General features: G+C 39.8%; 1 protein-coding gene across 3 annotated transcripts; it reads left to right on the top strand.

Moving 5' to 3' along the window:
- The first annotated feature begins 9340 nt into the window (after window positions 1-9340).
- On the top strand, window positions 9341-24637 carry sp2 (sp2 transcription factor). 3 transcript variants are annotated; one of them, XM_062437857.1, is made up of 8 exons: window positions 9341-9416; window positions 13411-13487; window positions 14913-15647; window positions 16159-16371; window positions 17251-17557; window positions 18325-18502; window positions 19827-20020; window positions 20592-24637. In XM_062437857.1, exons 1-8 carry the CDS (start codon window positions 9410-9412, stop codon window positions 20690-20692), a joined length of 1812 nt encoding a protein of 603 aa, XP_062293841.1. In that variant the 5' UTR covers window positions 9341-9409; the 3' UTR covers window positions 20693-24637. The 3 variants fall into 3 exon arrangements, with proteins under 3 accessions (XP_062293841.1, XP_062293842.1, XP_062293840.1); XM_062437858.1 differs by having other exon boundaries at window positions 9392-9416; window positions 13419-13487; XM_062437856.1 differs by lacking the exon at window positions 9341-9416 and having other exon boundaries at window positions 12683-13487.
- Window positions 24638-27445: the final 2808 nt, after the last annotated feature.

Below are 27445 nucleotides of genomic sequence, written 5' to 3'. Positions count from 1 at the left end.
CTTTTCATTAGCTGAAAGGTAAATCAAAAACTGAATCAAAGTGGCTGTTTTAATTTAGTCTCACTTCAATAATTCAGTCTGATATTATATTCATGACAGCTGATTTTCTATTAGAGGGGACTAACTTAAAGTTTGTCATGTTGATTGAAGAAATACACTCATCAAGCACTTTATTAGGAACAACTGTCCAATGTAATATAATCCAATACAACAGCTTTGCTATAAATTCAGCTTTTAAGAATTTACATGTTTTAGGTTTTAGTGACATTGTTAGAAAGGTGATAATTCAGCTTTATGTTTATTATTGAGGTCATGGTGGGGTGTCAGGTGCATTATATTGAAAATGGTTCCTAATATTTTGCCCCCCTCATGTATGTTAATGGAGTGGACAACAATAATAAACATAAAGTAGAATGATCACTTTTCAATGTTAACAAGAACTGAAAATGTATAAGCTTCGTAAAAAGTAGATTTTATTGCAGAGCTGTTATATTGGATGGCATTAGCTTGCACAGGTGTTCGTAATAAATTGCTTGGTGAGTGTATAGAAGCTTTTTTTATCAGGTAATCTCATTTAGGTCAAGCTGATTAAAAATGTGGATTTAATAGTTATTTCTATTAATTGACCTATCACGACTTGTACAATCCAAGCCCCCGAGAACAGTGCTGGGCTATGAAGCCAAACTGCTACATTACAACTTCCTGGTTCGTCACATGACACACACTGGTCCAAAAATCATTTTCCATGAATGTATTATAAGAGCTGGATATAGTACTGAAAATTGTGCCCAACAAATATGCTTCCAGGTTTGCTCCCAGATTATGCAGCTCACTGAATATGCACAGTCAAGTTTCCCCTGCTGGCCCTGCCCTCAAAATCCCACTCGGCCCACAGACTTTACACTGTCACAGATTTTTAAATAGCTCTTCTCGGCTCATGGAAAGTTTTACAGATATAAAACCTGCATGGATTTAAAAAAAAAAAGTATAATAGAAAGAGTCATAATTGATCTTGTCTGCAGTTCGAGGTGTCCTATCAACCGTTTTACAGACATCTCTTTTACAATGGTGGTCTATGGGGGAAAAGCTTTTTGAGCTGCAGGGGGATTTTTTTGCTGCAATACCGCAAGTGACCACTGGGGAAAATACAGCTCTGATTCTACATCCATGTATTTTTCCCACAATCATCGGAAAAATAGTGGCTCTAAAAAAGCACACTTATTTTTCTGTGTCACAAATCCCATTAAATGACTCGCTTTATTATCAAATTTTGATTCTTTCGATCCAATAACATTTTAAAGTCTTAAAAAGAGCCACATACTCTATGAGGCCCAAAACATGGGAGCATGAGGAAGCCTGTAGAAACATGGCAGACATTTTTTGGCTTCATACGCCACTGAACAACTTTGAATAGGAATGATTAGATGCCATCTCTGAACACAGTATCCAGTTCTACTTAATACATCCATGGTACAATCTCATTCACACACTTGCCTACCAGTTTTACAGGCAGTCTGCAGTTTAAGCCCCAGATTTAAAGAAGAATTAGCGTCACGTTATGTAATTTTCTGGTCACTCCTCTAACATGATGGTTTTTATGCTTTTAAATATTTAACAGAGAAGCACTTCAAAGGATCTGACCTTTTTTTTAGTGGGAACAATAATAAGTCTTGGTCATTGTTGTGTCCACATGGATCAAACTGAATATTTTTGCTTGCTGTTATAAAATTGACTGTTCACATTTCAAACTCAATTCGTAAAACAAATCCTCCTGTTTCTGTTTTAAGTGTCCTATGCATTCCCTTTGACAGTCATTTTTCCTACATTTCCCAAAAACGCCACTCGACTCCTGTTTTCAATCACCGAGCTACGATATATGAATCTAGCAGGAAGGATGTGACATTGATCTCAGCTGCTTCGTACTCAAAGCACAACATGTCCTGGATCTGCATTATATTCTGGTTTATAATAAGGCCACTGTTTGGCATTTATTCCTCTTTTATGAAGGATTTCATTACATATAGTCGTTTACATTTGGACAGATATTCACAAAAAGTAGGAAAAATACACCAAAGAAAAAAACATCCTCAGAAATGTACAGATGATTTTTTTTTAAACATATTGAAATGGAAAGAAAGCAACTGAAAAAGGGAAACGTTACTCCTCTTTAATGTGGAAAAAAGGTATTTCTGTGGCACTCATTCATCTTCTATCTGTGATTAATATGTTGGCATTGAAAGGAAAAAGGTTTGATTCATACTATAAGAGAGAAAACTACTGTTGAGTTACTTTCATCAACTACAATATTTGATCCTTCATCATGCCCTGCCTCACAAGTGTGTATATCTGCCGTGACCGATCTCGATCTCTACCTGTCTACCTGTGTTTATTTGTTGAAATGCCCAGGTGTATTTTGCTCATTCTATTTCTCAGTACCCTGAAGCTGAAGCTGGCTACTAGCTCAGCGTTTTCAGTAAAAAAAAGAAGAAAAAAACAAAAGAGAGAAGAAAATAAACATTGGTGTGTGTGTGGCATCATTTTTGAAAATGTTGGATATTTAAGTGATACCGTTGATGTTGCAGTTGTTAGAAAAGAAATCTATTTTTTATGTGAAACTTCACCAGATTTAAATTCATCTCCAAATTGCTATAACTTATATTTTTCAAAGCACTTTTATTCTACATGTCACATTCACCCATTCATACACCATTGGAGCAGCTATTGGGAGCAACTTGGGGTTAAGTATCTTGCCTAAGGACACATCGACATGTGGACTACAGGAGCCAGGTATCGAACCGCCAATCCTCCGATTGGTGGATGACCTGTTCTACTTCCTGAGCCACAGCCGCCACTATGAGTAATGTGTTTGTGTCTCGTAGTGATGAACCTACAGAGAATTATCAGTGACTCTTCAGCTCCCTTCGGCTTTACAGAGCGTTATAGTGAGTTTCATCTCATTGTTTAGCCGTCTGACTGCAACTTTACTGCTTTGGTTCACTCTCAGTGCTCTCATAGTGTTGTTTTTAGAGAAAAAGCAGTAAAAAGCCCACTGCACACTACCTGCTCAGCACCAAACAGCAAACAGACACAGTTAGCTATAGACTAGCTGGTGAACATAGTGGAGCATTTAGCAGCTAAAGAGCCTGATATTTCCCTCAGGAGTTAGTAGAGAGCAAAAACAGAGCTAAAAGAGTGAATATTGGACTTACATTCAGCAGGTGGACAGAAACACGACTCCAAATGAATGATAACATTGATTAGTAACTGCTGGATGTGGAAATATAGGCAACTGTTTGCTTACAAGTTCAACATATCAACTTAAAAGGTGATAATATATCAGTTTTATAAAGTCCTTCAAAACCCCTAAAATGTCGCGGAAAAACTGTCCAGCAAAAATATTCCTGCCATTCCTGCTCGGCCCAAAGAGATTGGGATGAAGTCATGCACTTTAAAATGGTTTAGCTCAGCTCTGGGAACCTTATTTACATATATGTAACTTTCATTGGCTACCTGACACAGTTAGCTGTAGACAAGCTGGTGAACATAATGGAGCATTTAGATATTTCCCTCAGGAGTTAGTAGAGAGCAAAAACAGAGCTAAAAGAAAGTGAATATTGGACTTACATTCAGCAGGTGGACAGCAACACGACTCTAAATGAATGATAATGTTGTAAAAAAAAAAGTAACTGTTTGCTGACAAGTTCAACAAAGCTGTTTTAGAGAGGTGTGGATTAAACTTTATGGTCATTTTGGAGGCTGTACAAACATCCCATCGGCTTCATGGAGCTTTATAGTGAGTTTCAGCTCATTGTTTAGCCCTTCCAGCTGCAACTTTACTGTTTGGGTTCGCTCTCAGCGCTCTCATAGAGTTGTTTTTGGGCCGCAGCAGGCAGCTGTTTTCAGAGAAAAGCTGTAAAAAGCCATTGAACACTACCTGCTCAGTACCAGACGGCAATGCAGGTTTAACTTGCCAAATAAATTCTCAACACAAGGACCAACTTACTTGTTTTTTTTCTTTCTTTTCCCAAAGCCGCATTATAGACCTTACAACACACGATAACTGCCATCTCCATGACAACCGATCAGACTTCACCTGCAAAGGAAGGCCAGAGGATATGACTGAGAGCCTCAAAAAAGTAGAGAGAGACCTTGTGTTGAGAATGTTTCAGTCAAGCTGCTCTTTTCAAGGCCGTGAATAAATATTAAAGTTCAATTTTCAAAGCTTTGTGAAAATGTATTAAATTAATTAATTCTTAAAATTATCCAATTTGAATGATATATTAAAATAGTAATACATTTGTGCCAAAGAAGTGGGAAAATTTCCTCAAACCCATAAAGGAAGATTTATTCCAAACGTTTAACTGAACAATTCAACATTAACAAATGTGGAGAGTCGTGGTTTTCACTGGACTCTGCATGCTGCCTTTATTTAGTTATTGATGTGAAAGCAGGTTAAAAATATGCTGGAATCAGCCTCTAAAATATATACCAATGTTGAATTTAAATTCACCCTGGGTTCCCCAAGCCCCCAAATTCCCTCCTAGATAAGATAAGACAAGATAAGATGAGATAAGACAAGATAAAAAAAACCCTTTAAAAACCAGGGTAACAAAGTGCTTCATAAGATGCAAATTAATACATACAAAATATATGACAAAGATATATGTAATTCAATCAAAGAAAAGTGAAAAGAACTAAAAGACATGACCTCTGAGTCCTACAGTAGAAAACTCTTCTACTACGTTGCCATGACTACCAGCCTAAACATCGACAATTGTTGTAATTGAAGTGTGTTAAATCATGTTATTAAGCACAGTATGGGTGCGACCTTTCCTGCAGCACATGATGAATGCAGCGATGGAGTCCATTTCTGTGCATTAACACTGTAACAGTTCCTCTCTGCATGGAAAGTGTGTTTTAATTTTTTAATGTCAGCTGCTTTCCCCTTTGAAATGTTTGAGGCTGAAAACTCTCCAGCTTAACGCTTTGACTCACTCATAAAGCCTGTTAAGTGAAAAGAAAAAAGGTAGAAGTGAGATATCTCAGTTAAATTATGCAGCTCTTTCTCTCTCTGAGGCTCTCCACAGAGGTGCTCGGGGGAGAAGGTGATAGACAGTATCTGCGTCCTCCACCGCCAACTGCAGCACACTTTAGGTGAAGAGGGAGAAAGTGCTGGAGCTAAAAGCAGGACTCTGGTTTCTATAAGCACTTTTATCCATGCAGCAAGCGATGCAAGGGAGACACAGAGACGACAGGATGTGAATAAGGTCAAGTGCACTCTTTGGGAAAAGCCTATATGAAAAGAGCCGCATGCATTGTGGATGTGAATAGAGTCACGGGGAGCCATCCAATGAGAAAGAGGGACAGCTCATCTTTAGCTCGCAGCGCTGGAGGCCAAGTCAGCGGATGTTGACGACAGATGGGACTGACAGCCACGACTGGAACATTTTCTCCACGGGCTCGAAGGCCCCTCAGTGGCACAGCCAGGATCATTTCAGCTTTTCTCATTTTGGTAACCGACACCAAACCGTAAAGAGTCCTCCTGAGTCAGTGCTCAGATACAAGAGACGAGTGTCCAGATGCTGGACTACCAACCAGGCAAAGCAGGCACCAAAAGCCTCAGTTTTACTCCATATGATTTGGGTCTACATAATTTGATTAATAGGAAATCATGATCCAGTATCTTGTAATTTTGAATCTTGTAGTCCTGGTCCTGAAAAGTTCACATCAGCAGGGTTGGGAAGGTTACTTTGGAAATGTAATAGGTAACAGATTACTAGTTAGCCTATTTAAAATGTAATAAGTAATGTAACTATTTCAATTACTTAATCAAAGTAATGTAACATTGCATTTGATGACTTTCCTTATTTTCTAACCAAGCTGGTTAGCTGTTAGGGTAAATGTTCCTATTAAGCACCAACATCTAAGTCCAGCTGTTTTTCATGGATACTGACATGATTTATAAGGGAGATCATTTCTTATAAAGCAACATTTATCTCTCATTTGAAAATGTATTAATAAGTTCATGTAGATTTTTAAAACTAGTAATTCCCCAATACTGTACATCAATAACAATGAACCAACTGAAAGGGTCATTTTTAATCCACATATTTGCTCCCTTATTGTTGTTTTAAAGGTGATTCAGACATCACTCAGTCCACTGATTTCTTGATTTTTAGCATTTTATGTCCTTTTACAAACGATTCTTACCGGACGACGTATACAGGGGTTAATATTAATAAAAGACTGTAACTCAGTGATCAACTGTGTGGCTACAAAACCAAAGAAAAGACACTTCATGACAGCTAAGAGCTCTTATATACCAGCTGACACCAGTACTGCCTCAATCAGCTGTTTGTTAAAAGAGGAGTGTCCAACACTCAACAATTCATCTCTAATAATCTATAATAGATCTGTTTCAATTCCCCATATTTCATTATATTTCATCAAAATAAGAAAAAAAATCATAATTTCAGTCCCAGCACCAATGAAATTAAAACACTAACATGTGCCGTTATCTATAATGAGTGCTTTCACCTTCTCTACATTTTTCTGATAATGCTTCTGCACGTTCATTCAAATTATTTTTGAATGCAGGACTTTTGTGTTTTATGGAGTAATTTAAATATTGAACCAAGAATAAGTCACAATGTCACAAATCCTGCTCGTTCAGAATTTTAATGAACACAGGAAAAAAAAAAGTCTTCTTTCAGCATTTTTCTAGTGTCAAAATCTGCACAGTGACGTCCAAACATTCAACTGTAGGAACAAGAAGACAAAGACATTTTTGAGTGGAGAGGGACTTAAAGTAAATGCTTCGAATAGTTCTTTGACCACTGCCAAATACTATAGGTCAAGATAAACTGCCACAGCCTGTTGTAGCAGATTGTATTGAGTACAATAGATCTCAATAGACAACAGCTTGCATACCATACATACTTGAACCAGGTGACTGGTGTGAAATGGTGCCTTATAAGAAAAACAAGATGAATCAGACAAAGAAGTAGGTTCATAACCACAGCTTTAAAATACATGTATAATCCACTGGTAGAAGAAGTACTCATTTATTTTAGTATAAGTACCAGTATAACAATGTATAAATACTCCAGCCAACAACAATAAAAGTAGCTTACAGTACATAAGTATTATGAGCTTGATGTAGTATGCAGTATTACAGTAAAAGTACTGCATTATTATGAGCGATGTAGTATGCAGTATTACAGTAAAAGTACTGCAGTATTATGAGTGATGTAGTATGCAGTATTACAGTAACAGTAGTGGTTTGGTCCTCTGACTGATATATTATTATTATGACATCATTAGATTATTAATAGTGAAGCATCAGTGTTAGAGCTGCATGTTACTGTTGTAGCTGCTGGAGGTGGAGCTAGTTTACACTACTTTATATACAGTTAGCTAGTTTAGTCCAGTGGTTCCCAACCTAGGGGTGGGGCCCCTCCAAAGGGTCAGCAGATACATGTGAGAGGTGGTGAGATGATTAATGGGAGAGAGGAGAAGAAAAAACAAACAGCTCATATGGGGCTTTTCCATTATACAGTTCTAGCACTACTCGGCTCGACTCGAGTCTACTCGTTTTTTTTTGCTTTTTCATCAGGGATAGTGCCTGGTACCTGGTACTTTTTTAGTACCTGCTCTGGCGAGGTTGCAAGCGAGCCAAGCCGATACTAAAATGTGACGTCAACAGACTGACGGCCGCTGATTGGTCAGAGAGTCACTGGAAGAGTCAAGACCGCGACTTCCCACACAAGAATCAAACCCCGCCCTTTTTAAATACCGGCAACAATAGTTACAAGGAGTTTCACGCGAGTAAACATGGCTCCTATGCGCAAAACTACACCGTGGTCCTTCGACGAGGTGCAGACGTGTTTGTGTCGTGTATAAAACGATGTCATGGCAGTTTTGCGCAGCCGTGCTATGACGACCCCGCCCATGTTGAGGAGGTACTATGAAGTAATGGAAAACGGCGTACCTGGTACCAAACCGAGTAGAGTAGAGTCTAGTAGTGCTAGAACTGTATAGTGGAAAAACGCCAGTAGATATCTGAAATGTGAGCCCGACTACACACTGCTTTTTGTAAGACGTCCTCTGGTTTAACCTTTAACAATGTGTTGTATTTTAAAAGCTTGTTATATTATCCATTGCGTCAAATCTCCATCTGAAAAGTAACTAAAGCTGCAAGTGAAATGTAGAATTCTGCATTTTATGTCCATTTTTGTATATTCAGGGTCACATAAGGGCAAGGCCGTAGCCAGGATTTTTCAAATACCGAGGTCAAAAATGAGACTACAATTTATACTACTGTTTTGTTTAATCCATAATGTATTTATACTGCTTTCTTGCTGTGCATTTCTCAATCATGGTCATTCTTGTGGTCCAGTTCTTTCTTATCATTTCCAATTGTGCAACTTAAATCAACTCCTATTTCAGTATTCTACAACTTCCATGGTTGTATATTTAAAAATTATAACTGCAATATATTATTTTCTTTGTTTGTTCTTAAAATGTGGAATGGAGCACGGCCTGCTGGGAAAGGGAGAAAAGGGTTCATCCAATGAATGAACAGTTTGCAAAATCGGGTCAAGTCCAATTCACAAATGTAGACAACATATTTCTGGCGATTTCAAGGCTTCACTCCACCGCTGGCTATAGCCGGATACTTTCGTTTTGACATGGCAGGGGAATCTTCAAGTACGTGTCACATGACGGTCCGTTGATGCAAGGATAATTGTCTCGTCGGCTATTTTCACTTCACAATTAAACAAAACTTCAAGAAAAAAATACCGAGGACATGACCTCGGTGTCCTCAATGGTAGCTACGGCCATGCATAAGGGGGGAAATCCAGCTAAAAGAAATGTGTATATGGTGTTTTTACAGCTCTCAAGTGTAAAAATGGGCCAGATTTCACCCAGAAAAGCATGTAAGCACTTGGGTAAATGTACTTAGTTACTTTCCACTGATGTTATAACCCCTTTACACTGCCTCATAGCGGTCTGTTCCTCTTATTTGAACCCTGGGACGGTTTAAACACGTCTTAAAGCTCATTGATCAGCGCGGTTGTCATTCTCATTTTGACCGAACTGCCTCTCGAAACTCACATTGGCCGTTGGGGACGTCAGTGAAACGGCTCCGCTGCTTTCCGGAGAGGACCCGCCCCCTCCTCGAGTAACCACGACATCCGATTGGCTGAGCCGTCATCCATCGATTGACGTAGCAAAACGGCGCGTTCCGATTGGCCGAGTCGAATTTCAATCAGGAACGACAGCTCCAGGCGATTGATCGGAGGGGCCGTCGCTCACGCAGCCATTGTCCGGGGATTGGTGCAGCAGCGCGGGCGGACTCCTCCAAGCGGGCTCGGTCTTCAAGGCTCAACGGAGAGCGAATGTCGTCATGAGCGGTGGGTAGGAATTAAAACATTGGTGTTTATATTACATTCTGTGCTTCGTTTAAAACATGATATTTATTGTGAGCGGAGAGGAGGAAGAGGAAGAGGTTGCAACACCGATGTGGTGCAAATGAGTATATTTTTTAAGCGGGTGACTCTCCGGCTTGTGGTGTGAAGCAAAAAAAAAAAAAAAAAGAAGCAACGCACTTCCGGAAAACGGCTACCTTCTTTTCTTTTTTTTCCTCTCTCTCTCTTTTTTTTTTTTTAAATCAAAGAGAGTTTGACTTGCTAGCTGAGTAAAACAGCTGCTACTTCTTGTTGTGTTAAAAAAAATCTTTAAAAAAAACAACAAGTCAAATCCTCCATAACATGCACACATGCACGGTGCAGGTACCCGGCCCAAACTAAGCTCCACTCGGATCAAATCAGCTTAACTTAGCCGCTAGCCCCTTGGTTAGTTATTAGCCTGGTTGCTAATGCTATCTGCACAAATTCAAGGCCCTCTTTTCTTCCCCCTTTTATTTCCTCCTTCTCTCTCTCTTTATGTGTTATTACTCGCAGTTGCTTTTTAAGACACATGTGCATTTGCTGGTCGTGCGTGTAGAAAAAGGAAATGAAGAAGTAAAAGGGTTCATTGTTGTGAAGATATCTGCTGACTTAGCAGCTCTCTGTGCCACAACACATCCACGTTAGTATGTGTTCATATGTGTGTCTCAGCTTTAGAGAGAGATATAGAGGCTGTGAAAGTTTAAAGGAAAGCTTCGTAGTTTTTACAAGTGTGTTTTAAAACATCAGCAAGGCACCTAAGTGAAGATTAAAGTGTGTTTTTGTTGCTGTAATCATTCTTCCTGTTCATACTGATTAGAAGATCCCTTCGTAATGTACTTATAATGGAAGTGATGGAGGACTAAATCTACTGTTATGTGTAAAAATATGTATTTAAAAGTTGATCTGAAGCTAATGTGAAGCTTCAGTCGTCCAAATGAGTCAAATCAAGTCTTTCTATGTTTCAACGTTACAGTGTTTTTAGTGTCAAAGTCTCTTTTTGTTACTATACTCCCACCACAGCTCAACAGGGAAACACTGAGAGGGAATTTGATGCTATAAAATATTGTAAATGTGTCAGATATCACTTGATATGACTGAATAAAAGCTTCACATCTACTTCTCTAAAATGAAACTGTGTGGACAGACTGTGGATTTTGACCCCTTAACCCGTAACCCATCATCACTTTACATTGTAAGTTTCCTGTTTGTGTTTCCCTGTTGAGCTGTGGTGGAAGAATAGTAACAAAAAGAGGGACTTTTGTACCAAAAACACTGTAACGTTGAAACATAGAAGACTTGATTTGACTCATTTGGACGACTGAAGCTTCATATTAGCTTCAGATCAACTTTTAAATCCTTGTTTACACAGAAGGAGGACTGTGGATTTTGTCACTTACATTGTAAACATTATGAAGGGATCTTCTAATAGTCGGTATGAACAGGAGGAATCATTACAGCAAGTTTAAACGCTCATTTGAGCTCCTGACTGCTGTTTTTTTTAAGGTACCAGCTGCTGTCTGTTTGGTTTGCTGCCACAACATGAAGCAGTTTTTTGAGTCAGTGTAAAGGTCGATCTTGATAGATGAGGTGGAAGAATTAAGCAGTTGGTTGGTTGTATTTTAGATATTGTTTGGGTTGAGTTTGGTTGTGATGGAGCTTCAGTTTTGGCTCATTTCTGATCGTTACTTCGGGCTCTTAAACCTGCTGATCTTATGTGTCCACTGTATTTAAAAGCTCTTTTTATTATACAAATGCTTTTCTGTCTGACTCGACTGTAACGAGCCTGCTTTAATGCTGACTGGATTTGAGGAAAGCAGATGAGTTGGTACTTTCCCCACCGCTCCTCCTCCTCTTCCTCCTCTTCCTCCCCTCCTCCAGCCGGCTCGTACACTTCACACTTGTCGCTTCTTCGTCTGCTGTGTGGTTGTCATGTGGTTACGATCGAGCCCCTCGTGCTCAGCCGATGTCCTTAAAATACGACAAACACACTGATCATTTTTCACTTTGTTTTCTATGTTCTATGAATGTCTGATGATGTGACTGTATGTGGAGATAAACCTTAAAACAACCTCTGAGCTCTACGTCCACTTTAAAATCACAATCTGCCTGCTTTTAATCTGCAAATGTATCGGTCACAGATTATATATGTAGGATATATATTTTAAAAAAGCTTCGATTGCACTCAAATCATACGTATAGTCTCATATTTAACCTTTTTTTTTTGTTTAAAGCGTGTTGCTCAAGATTTACCCCGCTCTTTGAACCATTGGGCAGCCGGCCCTAAATGTACTTATGCTGCCTGTATGAACAGAAAGTAAACGTAACTCAATAAATATAGTGTCTTTATGTTCTTGACTGCAGTCCAAGAAAGAAAAAACAGCCTCTGAATGTTTGCCAGTATAAGCTACAGTTGTTATTTGATGTTTATTGTTACTGTACATTAGCTTTAGATCCATGAGATGTTTTGCTCTTCCTTTTTTTTTAAAGCAGCACAGTCGTTACCTCGATGTAGATTATTGTTATCGGAGCGCCAAACAAATCCTGACGAATTACCTTTAAAGACCAACAACAGTACTTAATGTAACCGAAAACATCCGCGGTTTGAGCGTCTGGAGGTTTACGACCAGAGATAGAAAACCAGTCATTTTATAGATTTTAACCAACTATTATATCGGCCCATATGTTGTCCGATATAGATATTTATTTATTTTAAGGCTATGTAGACAGCGTTTACTGTATATTTGAGCCTTTGTCTTAACTCAAGTTATGTATTAATATATCTGTAAGTTAATATATATATATGTACAGATGTTTTTTGGTTGTTTTTTTTAAATTTATAGTTATTTATAAGTCAAGAAATTCCCAGTGAAGTTTCCCATTTCAGTGCACTGATGTCATTTTATACAGTAAAGTTCACTGTTAAACATCACATATCTTTGTCATAAGTGCCTGATGTGTGTTTATGTATATATTCTGTATATATAAGATTATTGGGCCAATACAGTATCAGCATTAGCTGCAAAAATCCAGTATCCAGCCTCGAGTGTTAATGTTCGTTACTTACATCTCAGACATGAAAATTAACCTTAAATTTGAAAGGTGATATTGACTGAAGTGCAAATTAAACGTGTGCAGTGATACTAAAAAAAAAAGGTTATAGAACCTATAATTAAATACTTGTTTCAATCAGTTTTTAAGTGTTTTCAATGATTGATATTAAGAAAATATGTTTAACACATTTAAAAAACTCTCTATACTGTCTGCTGTTGATTTAAAGGCATAATGCACCGAATTAATACCATAAATAACACATAAGTATGAGCTCCTATACGTGAGAAACTAGATGTGAGAAATCCACATTAAATACTTTTTCTAAGTCCCAGTAGTTAATATAATGTTAGTAAACGTTAACAGTGCATCTTTATAAACTTTCTAGAAGAGTATAAATAAACAGGTTTATATGAAAGTCTCCACTACGGCTGAACTAATGATCAATCGGCTTTATTATGCTTTCGATTTATTGTTTTGTCTATAAAATATAAAAAGTCAATAATCTAAAAACCCTAAAAAAAGTTCATGTATGACACAAGAAAGCTTCTAATCTGCTCATTTGAGAGACTGAAACCAGCAAAAGTTTGGCTTTTTTTTTTTGCTTGAGAAATAGAAAGTTATATTAATATCCTCATTAGTGTAGTGATGATAATTACACAGCTGGCCGTCTTTAGATGTGTTTGTGTTTCGTAGGAATTTCCAGTGATGATCTCAAACAGACAATCAGCTGAAAATAGATGCTGCCTGAATCTGACTCTCTGTGTGTGTGTGTGTGTGTGTGTGTGTGTGTGTGTGTGTGTGTGTGTGTGTGTGTGTGTGTGTGTGTGTGTGTGTGTGTGTGTGTGTGTGTGTGTGTGTGTGTGTGTGTGTGTGTGTGTGTGTGTGTGTGTGTGTGTGTGTTTTCCAGAACAACAGGACAGCATGGCCACCACTGTTGCTGTCAGTCCCAGCGAATACCTTCAGCCCTCCAACGCTGCCACACAAGTGAGTAACAGTCGAGTCCTTTTCTGAGCCGGGATCGAAGTTTAGTGATTTTGACTGTATCACCATCAGTCATTAATTAATGTTGAATTCATCTTATGGAAGAAAAAAAATGCTGATTTTTTTTTTTTTGATAAACACAGCTCAACCTCTATATTTTACATATATAAAAATGTGTATTAGCTGCACAAACTTTAAAAAAAGGTGCATTTTATTTCCATTTGTGTATACTGTGGGTCACATTAGGAGAAGTCTAGCTAAAATGAATGTGTATATAGTGTTTTTACAGCTCTAAAATATAGAAATGGATCAAATTGGTTTGGAGATTAAATCAATATGACGTCATTATTGTGTTAATGGAACCAGCGCTTTGTCCGAAAATCACATACAAGGCTCTACATACTCAATATTAACATTACGGTTGAGGATGGGAATCGAGAACCGCCTCCCCTCGTTTTGTTATTCTCATCCAGGCAGGAGACTGTAAGATGGTTTCAAATTAATCTATTCATTAGTAACTGTAGTTCATTTCTGGCTGCGGACCATTTATCTTATCAGTTATGTTTCATATATTCATCAGCATGTAAGGTCATTGATAATTACGGTGTGTATCACTGAGCCGTTATTATCACGTCACGTCCGAAGACCCTATTGGCCAGTCAGAGACGCGTAACCATGGTAACCCGTGCGAACCATAAAGCCTGAACTAATTGTGGGATATTTATGCCGGCATAGTGTCCAGAGCGTACAACACTGTAAACGCAGAAGACAGCATAGAGTATCTGGTCAATTTTTTAAATGAAATGACCCATGAAGACTCCTGATCGTATTTTAGCCACAAAAAAACACAACATTTATCTACGTAGCCTCCTGACCCTCAGTAGAAGCACAAACATCTGATCAAAGTGACCAAATCAGCTAAATTCGAGCAAGTTAGAACAATTGGGTTTAGTTGTGCTGCTACTACAGTAATTATGGTAACCGAAAGACACTTGTTCAGATTTGATTGGGCTGCCGTAATTACTGTAATAACAGTGCATCTTAATTTAAAAGGCGGATTGCTTGCCTGGTGGAATAGTGTGCACGTCACTTTCAAACATACTTAAAAATCCTAAATAGTGTTCACTGTCACGTTCAATCAATCAATTAATCTTTATTTGTATAGCGCCAAATCACAACAAAGTCATCTCAAGGCACTTTACACATAGAGCAGGTCTAAACCATACTCGTCAGGTTTAATTTTAAAGAGACCCAACATTCCCACATGAGCAAACATTTGGCGACAGTGGCAAGAAAAAACTCCCTTTTAACAGGAAGAAACCTCAGAACCAGAACCAGGCTCAAAGTGGGAGAACATCTGCCTTGACAGGTTGTGGTAGAGACGTTCTCTGCTGTATCTGATTGGTCTGTCTGTGTTCCTCTCTGCAGGACACTCAGCCCTCTCCTCTGGCCCTCCTGGCTGCAACCTGCAGTAAAATCGGCCCCCCTGCTGCTCAGGCTCCTGTCACCTCTCCTCCAGCTCAGCCGCAGCCTCGCAGGCTCCTCCCTATAAAGCCGGCTCCGATCGCCCCCGCCCCGCCCAAAAACCTGGGCTTCCTGTCAACCAAGGGCAATGTGATCCAGCTCCCCGCCGGTTTGGGCTCCACCGCCCCCGGCAGCCCCATCGTGCTCACGATCCAGCAGAGCCCGGCTCGCACCAACACCGCCGCACCTGCCAACATCCAGTACCAGATGATGCCTCAGATCCAAGGCGCCCAGACCATCCAGATGATGCCTCAAGGGGGTCAGTTCCAGCTCATACCAGGCACCAACCAGGCCATCATCACCACCCCCATGACGATGCCGGCGGCTGCCACCGCTCCCATCACGCCGCAGAAGACAGTCGCCATTAAACCCTCGCCCAAAATACGAAAGTCAAACCACACCAACATGGTTCAGCTCCCCGGGGGGCTCACACTGCCGATCAACGTGGCCACAGGAGAGATGGGCGGGACTCAGATCATTACGGAGGTGGCGGCGGCAGCTCCCGCTTCAGGAAAGGGACGACGAGGGAGGAAGAAGAAAGTGGTTCTGGCTGCTCAGCCTCCTCCTGCACAGGCGGCCTCTCCCCCCCCGGAACAGATGGAGACGATCCTGATAGAAGCTGGAGACAACATCATCCAGGTAGAGAGAGTTAACGGGAACTATCTTACAATTTATTACGACTTTTCTATTATTTCTACTCACCAATGTAATTCCTTATGACCTGTCAACACTAATCGATTATATCTGCCAATAGCCGATCGATGAATCCACTAATTGGTGCAGCTCTTCTCAAATGTGAATATTTTCTGGTTTCTTTTTGTTTGACAGTAAACTGAATATCTTTAAGATTTTGACTGTTGTTTGGGACAAAAAAAAGACATTTAAGGACAGCGTTTCAGACTGTAGGAAACAGTTCAGATTTACGTTTTATTGACCAAACAACTCATCGACTAATATTTTGATTATTTTCTCGCTTAATCGATTATATTTTTGGTCCATAAAATGTCAGAAAATGGTGATAAAATTAATAAAATAATCCTTAGTTGAAGCCAAAACTCCAACCAAACAGCTTTCTTGTACATCAGCAGCTTCCCCTCTCATTTATGTTCACGTCACTCCAGATGACAGTATCTCTTTTCTGTATTTACAGGCAGGAAACAACCTGCTGATCGTGCAGAGTCCCGGGCAGCCAGCCATGGTGCAGCAGGTCCAGCTGGTCCAACCCAAACACGAGTCTTCGATGGTTCAGATCCCCCAGCAGGCCCTGAAGGTGGTGCAGGCCGCCTCCGCCACACTGCCGCAAGTCCCGCAGAGACAGTCGGTGCCCTCCAACCTGCAGGTTTCAGACCCGACACCCACACAGGTATTCATCCACACACCGAGTCACCTCTCTGACTTCAGTCCTGACGTCTGATTGGCTCTCTGTAAAACACCACCGGTACTCTACCTGCTCAACACCAACCAAACAGACACAGTTAGCTGTAGACTAGCTGGTGAACATAGTGGAGCATTTAGCAGCTAAAAACTTACAAGCAGAAAAAACACAAGAAACACGACTCCAGATGAACGATGATTGTCCCGTTTCCATTAAGAAAGCTCTGGGTGAAATTTAGGAGGCGGGAACTTTACAGGAACGTCCTCTCAGCCGTTGGTCCCTGATAGGACCCACCGGCCTCTGGAGGTGATATAATCATTCTGCAACAGATTATAGGCGCTTGTTTTGGCGCTGTCTGTTTACGTCACATCCCGCTTTGAGTATACCCAATCAGCAAAGAGTCAACCTCAAGCCCCACCCAGGAATTTTTCGGGGTGCACAGAGTACCTACCCCGAGGCAGGGACTCGTTTTTGCCCCTTGTAAGAGTTCCAGGAGATTGTCCTTCAGGGGAGGTACTTGAGCCCGGTAAAATTACCCCGAAGTTCCTGCAATGGAACAACCTTAATGTTGATTAGTAACTGCTTAAAAGGTGATGATATGTCAGTGTTGTGTTCACTGCTTGTTTCCAATGAAAACAAGAGGACAAAAAGTCAAAGGATTTGATGCTATTTAACAAAAAAACTAAAAATAATACTTAGTTAGACATTAGCAAGAAGAAGAAGTAGTCAGTGATACGTCCTGAAATAATCCTAATTACATACAAATTGCATTAATCCTGATTATTAAGAACAATGTTAACTTTCAGCCTCATTGTGCTGCTGTTTAAATCTTAAAGGACGAAACACTAAACTCGTTCCTCTCCTCAGATCCTCTTCAAAACAGCATCGGGCGAGTGGCAGTCTGTCCAGATCCAGGATACGGTCTCCACGACGACGACTCCCACCACTTCCATCGTCACCACCACCTCCACCTCCTCCCCGATGCCCGTCGCCGGCACCAAGAGGACGCTGGCTGGGGGGCGTAAGGAGCGCACTCTGGCTAAAATTGCACCGGCGGGGGGAATCATCGCGTTGAACCCGTCACAGCTCTCGTCGGCGACCCAGGCGGTGCAGACGATCAGCATCAACGGGGTCCAGGTTCAGGGGGTTCCCGTCACCATAACGAACGCAGGAGGTGAGCTGATGTTTGCTTAATACACCCAAGATTGTAATAAACCTGAGTATAGGGTCACTTACTCCTCAGGTTTTTTTAAATGATTTTCTCTGGACACAAAACTATAAACTGGGACCAGAATAATTGAATAGTGTTGTTCTTTATTAACATATAATTTACTTAACTAAACTAACCATCTGCTTATCAATAAAAGACTCGACTTCCAGATGCCTTAGAAGACGATCCGGGTCGTAGTTGGTTTGTTGGAGATGTAAATAAGTTAAAAAAATGATTATCTACATGTCTTATCTGGATTTCCACTATTTAAATAGCAGAGTAGCAGCTCTGGTTCAGGAAGAGAAGTACAGACATGTTCGGCTTACTATGAAACTGTGGCGGCACAATTAGACTATGGCGGGTGGCAACAGTCTATATAATTAATGGGAAACATCACATGCTTAAAAATATTCAGTAATAATCTTTCTTTTATAAAATGAGGTCTTAACACCAACAAATTGAAAACAAAACATCCTAACTGATCACATTTTGTAGCTTGGATTAACTGTGTAGGCCTTCAAACTCTTAATCAACCGCAGATAGAAACTCCATCTGCTTTGAGTATGTTGTCAGTTCTCTGCTTTCATGTGTCTGTATTATGTTAATGTCGCCATTAATCATTAAATAGATTCTCAGCTCTCACCACTGAACTCGTAGTCTAATTAGGAGCTTGGCAGCTCTGTGTGGAGCCCCGCTGCGTCTCTTACAGCATGTCTGTCTGTGTTTTTTAGGCCAGCAGCACCTGACCGTGCAGACGATGCAGGGGGGGGGGATCCAGCTGGCGACGGCGCAGGGCCAGTCGGCCATCCAGGTGGATCAGACTCTGACTCTGGAGCTTCCCGGCCAGCCGGGAGAGAAGAAGCGACGCATGGCCTGCACCTGCCCGAACTGTAAAGACGCGGAAAAAAGGTGAGTGTGGCGCCATAAGTGTTTATTCAGACACGAGGAACTGATGAAGATTTGATTGATTATGGATGATGATGGACACATTACTGAAATATGTAAAATAAATGTGTCCAAATTGTACTTTTGGCTCATCTGCTAATTTGTACTTTGGCAGGTTTACCAGGGTTTTGAGCTGAGTGAAACATTCACAAAATAGACCAGAATGGATTAATAGTTTGATACTTTTCTTATATTTAGACATAATTTTTATTGTATTTGATCATTATTATCATTAGATACCTGCTCTTTAACATGTTGAGTCCTTTGTGTAATAAATAAATAAATAATATTTGGGGTTGTGGGAGCAAAGATTTGTTTTCTTAATGTTAAAAACAAAATGACAGATATGCCATCTCTTATAAACAATGAATTCAAAATCCTTTTTTTAATATACTTACCGAATAAGGTTTCTGATCTTTTTTGCATGAATTTCATATTTTCAAGGTTTAATGTCCCTTTGTGCAGTTGGTAAGATTTAATGCCATCTAGTGGTGAGTTTGCAGATTGCAACCAGAGGAATGTCCCTCCCTCTCCCTCTCCGCGTGTTGGAGAATTTCCAGTGGCCAAGAAACTTGTGCTGAAACACAAAGGCCTTTATAGAGCCAGTGTTTAGTTGGTCTGTTCTGGGCTTCTGTAGGAACATGTCAGTGGAAGCGGACCTGCCCTTTATAAAGATATAAAGGGTTAATTCTAAGCCAACGAAAACACAACAGTTCTCATTTCCAGGCGATTATACACTAATTGAAACATAGTTACGAATATTATATTACATTTCAAATTGACCCTGTCAGTTTTGACTGTTCCTTCTTTCCTCCCTTCCTTCCTTCCGTTTGTCATTCTTCCCTCCCTCCTTCTCTCTTTCCTTCCTTCTTTCCTTCCTCCATCCCCCTTTATTCCTTCCTCCCTCCCTCCTTCTTTCCTTCCCTCCTTCCTTCCTCTCTCTTTCCTCCCTTCCTTATTTCCTTCCTCCCTCCTTCTCTTTCTTTCCTCCCCTACCTTCCTCCCTTCCTTCTTTCCTCCATCCCTCTTTCTCTTTCTTTCCTCCCCCTACCTTCCTCCCTTCATTCTTTCCTCTGTCCTTCTTTCCTTCCTTCCTCTTTTCCTTTCTCCCTCCTTCCTTCCTTCCTCCCTCCTTTCCTTCCTTCTTCCTCCCTTCCTTCCTTGACTCGAGGACAACGAGGAGGGTTAAAGACTCCTTTGATGTTAAAACCAATGCAGTCATGTTGTTATGGGGTCATGTTAATTAGTCACATCTACCCTGATATCTTACTGTGCGAACTCTCTGCAGGCCCGGCGAGGTGGGGAAGAGAAAGCACATCTGCCACGTCCCAGGCTGTGAGAAGACCTTCAGGAAAACATCACTGCTCAGAGCTCACGTCCGGCTGCACACCGGCGAGCGGCCCTTCGTCTGCAACTGGGTTTTCTGCGGGAAACGTTTCACGCGTAGCGATGAGCTGCAGCGGCACGCCAGGACGCATACAGGTCAGTCTGTCTGCTACACACACACACACACACACACACACACACACACACACACACACACACACACACACACACACACACACACACACACACACACTGAATCACACTGGACATTAAGGCTGGGCGATTATGGCAAAAATCAAAATCACGATTAATTGAACTTTTAACCTCGATTGCGATTAATGAAGGATTATCTCCTCCCTTGATGAACAATTATGTATTTTCACAGTTTCTTTTGTTTTGTATTTCACACATGAGGATCTTTAGGGGAGAGAAAATAATGATGTTTTAAGGTGTGACGCTGTGGTTAATGTCTAGTTTACTTGATTAGAACTATGTAAAGATCATGGTTTGGGTTAAAATGATCACTTAAGATATGCAACCTTTACTGTCATGGCAACAGTGAACACCACCATTAATTGACATGAGCAAGATTAAATCAATTAGTATTTCTAAATGTCAGTTTCGATTATTTTTCGATGAATTGCCCAGCCCTACTGCACATGATGATTTCTAGCCTCTGAATATGACATTAAAAAACACTTTCTCTTCTTTTTTGTTCCCCTTGCAGGAGACAAGCGCTTCGAATGCAGCCAGTGTCAGAAACGCTTCATGAGGAGCGACCACCTGACGAAGCATTACAAGACTCACATAAACACCAAGAACCTGTGAGCAGACAGACTCTCATAAACTTAAGACTGTGTTAGAGGAAGGAGGTGCGGAGGAGGAGAGCTTATACCAAGATGGAGTGTCTGTGACTTGTCCCATAGTGGGACATACTCCAAAAAAAAAGAAGAAAAAAAGTCTGTATATCTCTTCTCTCACTCCTCTGGGACACTTCGTAGCGTGGTGTACAAAACAAATCCTTCCTGGTGGACTTAAAACTGATCCAGCAAATGTATTAATAATAGTTTGTTTTTTGTTTTTTTTCTGCTCTGAGCGGAGACCAGCACCAGCTCCGCCTGAAAAGATGATGAGATGATGGCGTTGAGGCCTCAGACACACATGCTCGACTCTACTTGCTTATTTATGAACTTCTCTGAGGGAAGATTTCCCCACAGATGATTATTCAGATGCCAAAACACCCAACACCCAGAGTACTCCAGTCACAGTTTCCCCTTCTTTGTCTTCTATTTGTTCTTTTTTTATTCCCTCAACTTCTGATTGGTTTTACTTGCACACGTTTTATTTATATATATATATATATACATTTCTTTGTTTGAACGACAGGAGCTCCCAGAAATTGGCATCAAAAAAATTCGACAAAAGAACTGTACATTTAACAGAATTCATTATTTTACCTCAGTGGAAAGATAATTTTGTTTTAAGCTGTTTGTGTTTCAACAGGAGTCTGCCTGATTTAAAAACTTGTATACCCAAAAAAGTTGGGGACCATTAAATGAAATTCACTGGACAAAACTTTTTTAAACCTTTTACATCAGCAAAATAACAAAAAAGTATGTATGTGCTTACCATACATAATATTAATAGTTAATAGACTATAACATTTTTCAATACAATTGTTAATTGTTTCACAAACAATAGGTTATGTGGAAGATTTTAACATACAAAAAAATGAAACTGACTAAATGAGACTTCAAACTAGCAGGCTTAAAACATTTACAGCAGAGATAAAAAAAAAAAAAGGCTGTAAAAACATTTTTACATATTAAAATGTAAATCTACATTTCCACTATCTGTAATCTACATGTATGTAAGTTGTAAAGCTTTGTGGGGAAACCGATCAAGCTGTAAAGAGCGTTGTGAGACCTGGCATCTCTAATGGCAAAGTTTCAGATCCTCAGAACAGCCAAACAGCACCTCAGGCTCATGAAAAGGGTTTAATATGCAGTGAGGGACCAGAACTCACTGTGCCTTTAAAAAAAGTTGTTGTACAAATTGTTAAAAAAAAACAGATTTTCCAGACAAATGGGGAATGAGTGTGATTTACAGAAATTTGCACAAACTTTTGGTATGTTTAAACCCTTAACAACCCTGATGGTTGAAAACAAATCTGACACACATTTAAACATGCCCGGAAGGTTTTAAATATCGTCTTGGCTCTGATTGGTGATGAACGAGACGGTATTACAGAGGTTTGAGAACTCTTAAAAAGACGATATTTGGGCCTTTTTGAAGGGGTGTACTTCCCCTAATTTTCATTGGTACATCATATCTTTATTGTGGTGGAGAATTATTATATATTATCACGATTGCAGTTGATGTCACATTGTGGACACGTATAATTGGAGAATAATAGTCGGCCTAGGATTGAACCCTGTTGATATAGAGGATCCAAAACGACTTCCAAAGTAATCAATCAATATTTTTAATGATTAAAACATGATGAAAGGCTTCATTTAGATCATGGAGAACAGGAATGACACCTTCTCAGTATCTTCAGTTGTTACAAAGGAGATTTTTAATAACATCTCAGTGGATCAGTCTCTCCAAAGCCTCAGATGGCCACGTGGCATTAATTCATTGTCCCGAGTAGTTTGTACCAAGATGATGAAAGTGAAGTTTATTTTCATGTTTTAACTTACCTGAAATTCTCCACCACAAGTCAAATACCTGCAGAAACATTCAGCTTTCAAGAGAATTTCTTCATTTACGGTCAGTTGATGACTGTGGAAAAGGTCTCTTAGTGAAATGTAAGTAACAAGAGGAGTCGACCAACCCTTGTGTCAAACCCCGCTCACACCTCCCTCCCTTTTCCCCCCCTGCTGGATTCAAACCAGGCTCCTACACACACATTCGGTTATCCTTCTCTGGGATACCACAACGGGTACGCTTTCTCTTTTTTTAGGGCTGGGTATCGAATTTCAATCCTTTTTTTTTTTTGGGTCGACCGGTACTGAAGTGGGTCCATAGCTTTGAGTATTAAAGTCCTTGTCGAAGGTTGGTCAGATTCATGCTCTTTATTTCTTTGTTCTTCAATTTTAGTTTTTTTGTGAATGAAATCCATTTTTTTTTTAAAACTAGTTTTAAACTATAACAACATAACTCAAGCTTCTTTTTGTTAACTATAAAACTGTTTTTTACCTGTATATATTTTAAGGTATCGAAAGAAGAATAATTCACATACTGGTACCAGAAGTCAAATATGGCAACAGCACCACTATCCAAACCATTTTGAAATGATACTCAGCCCTACTATCTATCATCCTGTGTACTGATTTTTTTAAAGACTAACTTCCAGGGTAACTCTGCTATTCTGCTTTACTCATGGTTTGCTTTCGGTGATTTGTCGCCTACGCATCGCTGTAAATTGTTTGGCCTGACTTGACAATCGTGTCACAAGATGCAAAAACTCGTCTTTTTTTTCTTTTTTTTCTCCCAGCTATGTGATAGCTTTAAATCTAAATCAACACTTGAGAACATTTTAATTAATGTTTTATTTGATATACAGATGACCAGCATTAGGCCTAATGTACAGTATTCACACAAGTTACTTAAAACATACATATTTGTGTCTTGATATGTCGATGATGTACTGACTTATTTCGCTAACAGGTCATCAGTCAGTTTGAAGTCTGAACTTGTTTCCTTTTCATTTAAGAAATACACCAACTTATTTTATTGTCTGATAAGCCTTTTAGGTCAAAATTTAAGGTGGCGAACATCAGGCGGTAGGTAGCAGCTTTACTGTCTGTGTCGAAGGTTTTTTTTGAGTTTTCACTGTGGCGTGTTTTAAATACTGTGACATACATGTGTAATGAATGGTGCAGCCTGCTGAAGCAAACAACTGCTTGGCACTTTGACCAAGAACTTAAGTCAAGTCAGATTTATTATTAAAAAAAAGCACTTTTAACCAGTTTTCCCTCAAAGTGCTTCACAAGGGCGATGAATTATTTAGGTGGCCAATATTTGGTGTCTTTTTTTTCTTTTTTTTCTCTTTTCAAAAATGTGTCAGGAGACATGCGATGCCATTTAGGATGGATAGACAGAGCCTGCTCATATTTATGTTTGTATTTTCATGTTTGAATATGTACATATACAGTGAGTGTCTGGTAGACACAGTAAATGTAGGATATTAAGAAAAAACAAACTAAAGTTAAGCTGCCTAGTGTTGTGGTTGGTGTGGCCGGCCTCGAAGGAAATGGACTTTGTACAGTGTGTAAGGAATAAAATATAATGTGACATTGTATAGCTTCATTCCTGCTTTGTATAAGACTTCTAGATCTTTTTTCTAATGAATTAAAGATGCCTTAGACAGCTGCACCCCAGTATTTAAATATTTTTTTCTGTCTACTAATTCCAGGTTAAAAGGAAACATTTGTAAAAAAAAATTCCTTTTTGTGTTTTTAACTTATGTTACATGCTAATGTCATGTGCACTGATTAAAATCCCAGGTTCCAAATTTGTAAATTTAATCTTTGATTGTAATTAAAAATAACAGATTTTTTTCTTTTCCAAATTAAGACACTTTTCTGTTGGCTTGGTTTCTGTGAATTAAAAGCTTCTCCTTCTCTCTCCGAGGCCGATCTGTCATACATACGATGTTCTTCAGCCGGTTGTTGTGTACATCAGGAGAACCCAGAGAACCAGCAGTTCATTTTATAACTTGTATTAATTAAGGTGCTAAAACATAAAGAGTTTGCTCCTTTTCTACAGCTGACCCCCTCAATAAAGAACTCAAACTGTTTCGATTGCTTATTTTATTTTATTTATTTATTTTCCTGCTGCCATTTTAGGATTAGTTATAATTATTTGAGTGGGTTCAGTAATAGCTAAATTTTTTTTGTGATGTGATATATTTTATCCCTTTTAGGACACTATTTCTGTGTTGTAGTGTTTTTTGACCAAGGCAATTCAAAGTTCTTTAGATAAGACAATAAATAAAAGAAACAAGTATATTTATAAAAGAAACAAGGCAGTATAAAAAGAGTTTTAACAGAAATGAAGCATTTAAATGTGAAAACAAGTTAATAATATTCCGATTTATAAATATAAGTGCAAATTTTCCGCTGTTGAAAATGACTTGAACATTTTCTGTCCTATAACCTGAAATGGAGGAGCTACTCATCTCAATATGCTGTCTGAAATTTGTCTCTTTAAGTTTCTTTTATTATATTTATTATAATATGTATCTTGTTATTCCTTCAGTTTAGTGTGTGTGTGTGTGTATTTATCAAAAAAGTCATCCGCCTTGGCTTATACTGCCAACTGCCAGGGACAACGGGGCAGGATCAGCTGAGAGCCCTGAGCTCTGATGTCAATAGAGAAAGGACTTTTCTTTTCTTGGAACTTAAATCTGTGGACAAACTTTATGACACTAAGATGACAGACAGATGGATTTTTAATCATACTTAAGTATTTTCAGCTGCTCCTGGACTCTGGTCTCGTTCTTGGCACATGGAAAGAGACCGCCATCATACCTGTTCCTAAAACCCCAAAAGATATGGTCCCTAAAGACTACAGACCAATCGCATTGACATCTGTCCTATGCAAATGCATGGAGCGGGTGGTGTGTGACCTGCTATTGTCCTCAGTTGTAGACAAACTGGACCCACTCCAATTTGCCTATGAAGCAAAATGGGGAATGGAGGATGCCTGCCTGACACTCATGGACACAGTCACTTGACCACCCTCACTCATGCTCCAGGATTTTATATATGGACTTCTCCTCGGCCTTTAACACAGTTAACATAAAGACCTTGCTCAACCGCCTCACTGAACTTCAGGTCCACCCAGTACTGGTCAAATGGATCAGAGACTTTTTACAAGACAGACCTCAACTTGTAATATTCAACGGCAAAAGATCCACCAGCATTTTACTAAATACAGGGGTCCCACACAGATCTTATTTACCATCTACACAAATAACAATCTCCTGCAACTCGGACAATATGACACTCCTTAAATATGCAGACGATATGGCTCTGGTGGCTCATCTGACCGACTTCACCAGCCTAGCAGCTTATCGCCAGCAGGTGGACTCGCTCGTTACACTCATTGAGGAGAGCTCGCTGGAGCTGAACATCTCCAAGATTAAGGAGCTGTGCTGCTACAGAAGAATGACTGATGTTGCTGCCCACACACTGCTTCAACTACTGGAGATCAAAGGGCAGGTGGTGGAGCAGGTGCAGGATTCCTTCAGATACCTGGGCATTGAGGTAGACAGAATGCTGTCGTTTTCTGTCCACTGTGACTATATCTACAAAAAGGCTCATCAGCCGGTCATCACTTACAATATTTCATCCTGATACACCTTTCTCTCTGTCAAGGACAAAAACATACTGTCAAGAACTATCAAACAGGCTAATAAAATAACAGGCACCACACAGTCCTCACTGTCAGCTCTCCACACACAGGCAGTCAGACGGAAAACCAACACCATCATACACGACCCTTCACACCCACTCCACAGCTCCCATCTGGCCACCGATACCGGGTCCCTCCAGCAAAAACAAACATAGTCAAAACACCATCAATAAATCTTGATATTTTTTAACAATGTTTTTAATCTTCTTATGTGCTGTCTCATATTGCATGTGGTTTTATGTCTTCTTTTACTTGTGTGTTTTTATACTATGTAAATTGAGCACCACGCCAAAGATGAATTTCCACTGCCTTGCAATGGACAATAAAGTTTTTTCTGATTTCTGATTGCACTATATAATCTACTTCATTACCTGTCGCTCAGCCCCTTTTTTGGTGTGTCTGGCGAAGTTTTGGCTGAGCTGAAGTCCCAGCACTGATAGTCACGGTTATAATGCTATAAATGCAGATCTGCTAGACTCTTATTCGTATCTGCACATACACACATTTATTTTCAATGAACAACAAACACCGGTGTTACAGGAAGTGGAAGAAGAGAAAGGTAAGCACTGATTGATGACTGACTACTGATGGTAATTTTTACCGTTTTTAAACAGTAATTGTGGTAAACACACACGGAGGTAATTCTTTAGGGCTCCTTTCCATGTTGTGAGCCAATGATAATGACATTTATGAGCCTGTCACTGGAGAAAACAAACGCTTTATTTAGACATAGCATGTCCGCCTCGTTTAATTGCACGTGGTGACAACATGGCGCCTATTGTTGAGTTTTTCCACGCTGGACTTTTGTGTGGCTTCGTCTGCATCATGTTCCCTCCAGTCAGTCAGCTAGCAGGCTAACTTACTACCGAGTCAAAGTAGCTGAGGGCAGCAGTAAAAACTCTCCGTGTCAGATTTACTTCAACACAAGGTGGAGGTGGTTTACAGAAGCTTACAGCTCCTCCTAGTGGCTGAAAGGGAGAATTGCTCTCCAGCAGCTGTTAATAAACCCTTCATACTAGACTACACAGCTCAACTCTTGATTCAAGTTTTTCAATAACAAAAACACTTTATTTGCGTAGCACATTTCATACAGGTTGGTGCATTTCAAAGTGCTTCACAGATGACTGACACACTGATAATAAGGCAGAACAAGTGTAG

The sequence above is a fragment of the Scomber scombrus genome, chromosome 2, assembly GCF_963691925.1.
Source record: "Scomber scombrus chromosome 2, fScoSco1.1, whole genome shotgun sequence".
NCBI lineage: Eukaryota > Metazoa > Chordata > Actinopteri > Scombriformes > Scombridae > Scomber > Scomber scombrus.
The sequence above is the reverse complement of the archived record's forward strand: the minus strand, read 5'-3'. Positions and strand labels throughout refer to the sequence as shown.

Excerpts from the sequence above, each read along its gene's own strand:
- sp2 (XM_062437856.1), top strand. The coding sequence starts at position 13,209 with ATGATCTCAAACAGACAATCAGCTGAAAATAGATGCTGCCTGAATCTG. Across the intron at positions 16,372-17,250 it reads CAGACCCGACACCCACACAG|ATCCTCTTCAAAACAGCATC; the intron begins GTATTCATCCAC and ends TCCTCTCCTCAG. Across the intron at positions 18,503-19,826 it reads TGTAAAGACGCGGAAAAAAG|GCCCGGCGAGGTGGGGAAGA; the intron begins GTGAGTGTGGCG and ends AACTCTCTGCAG.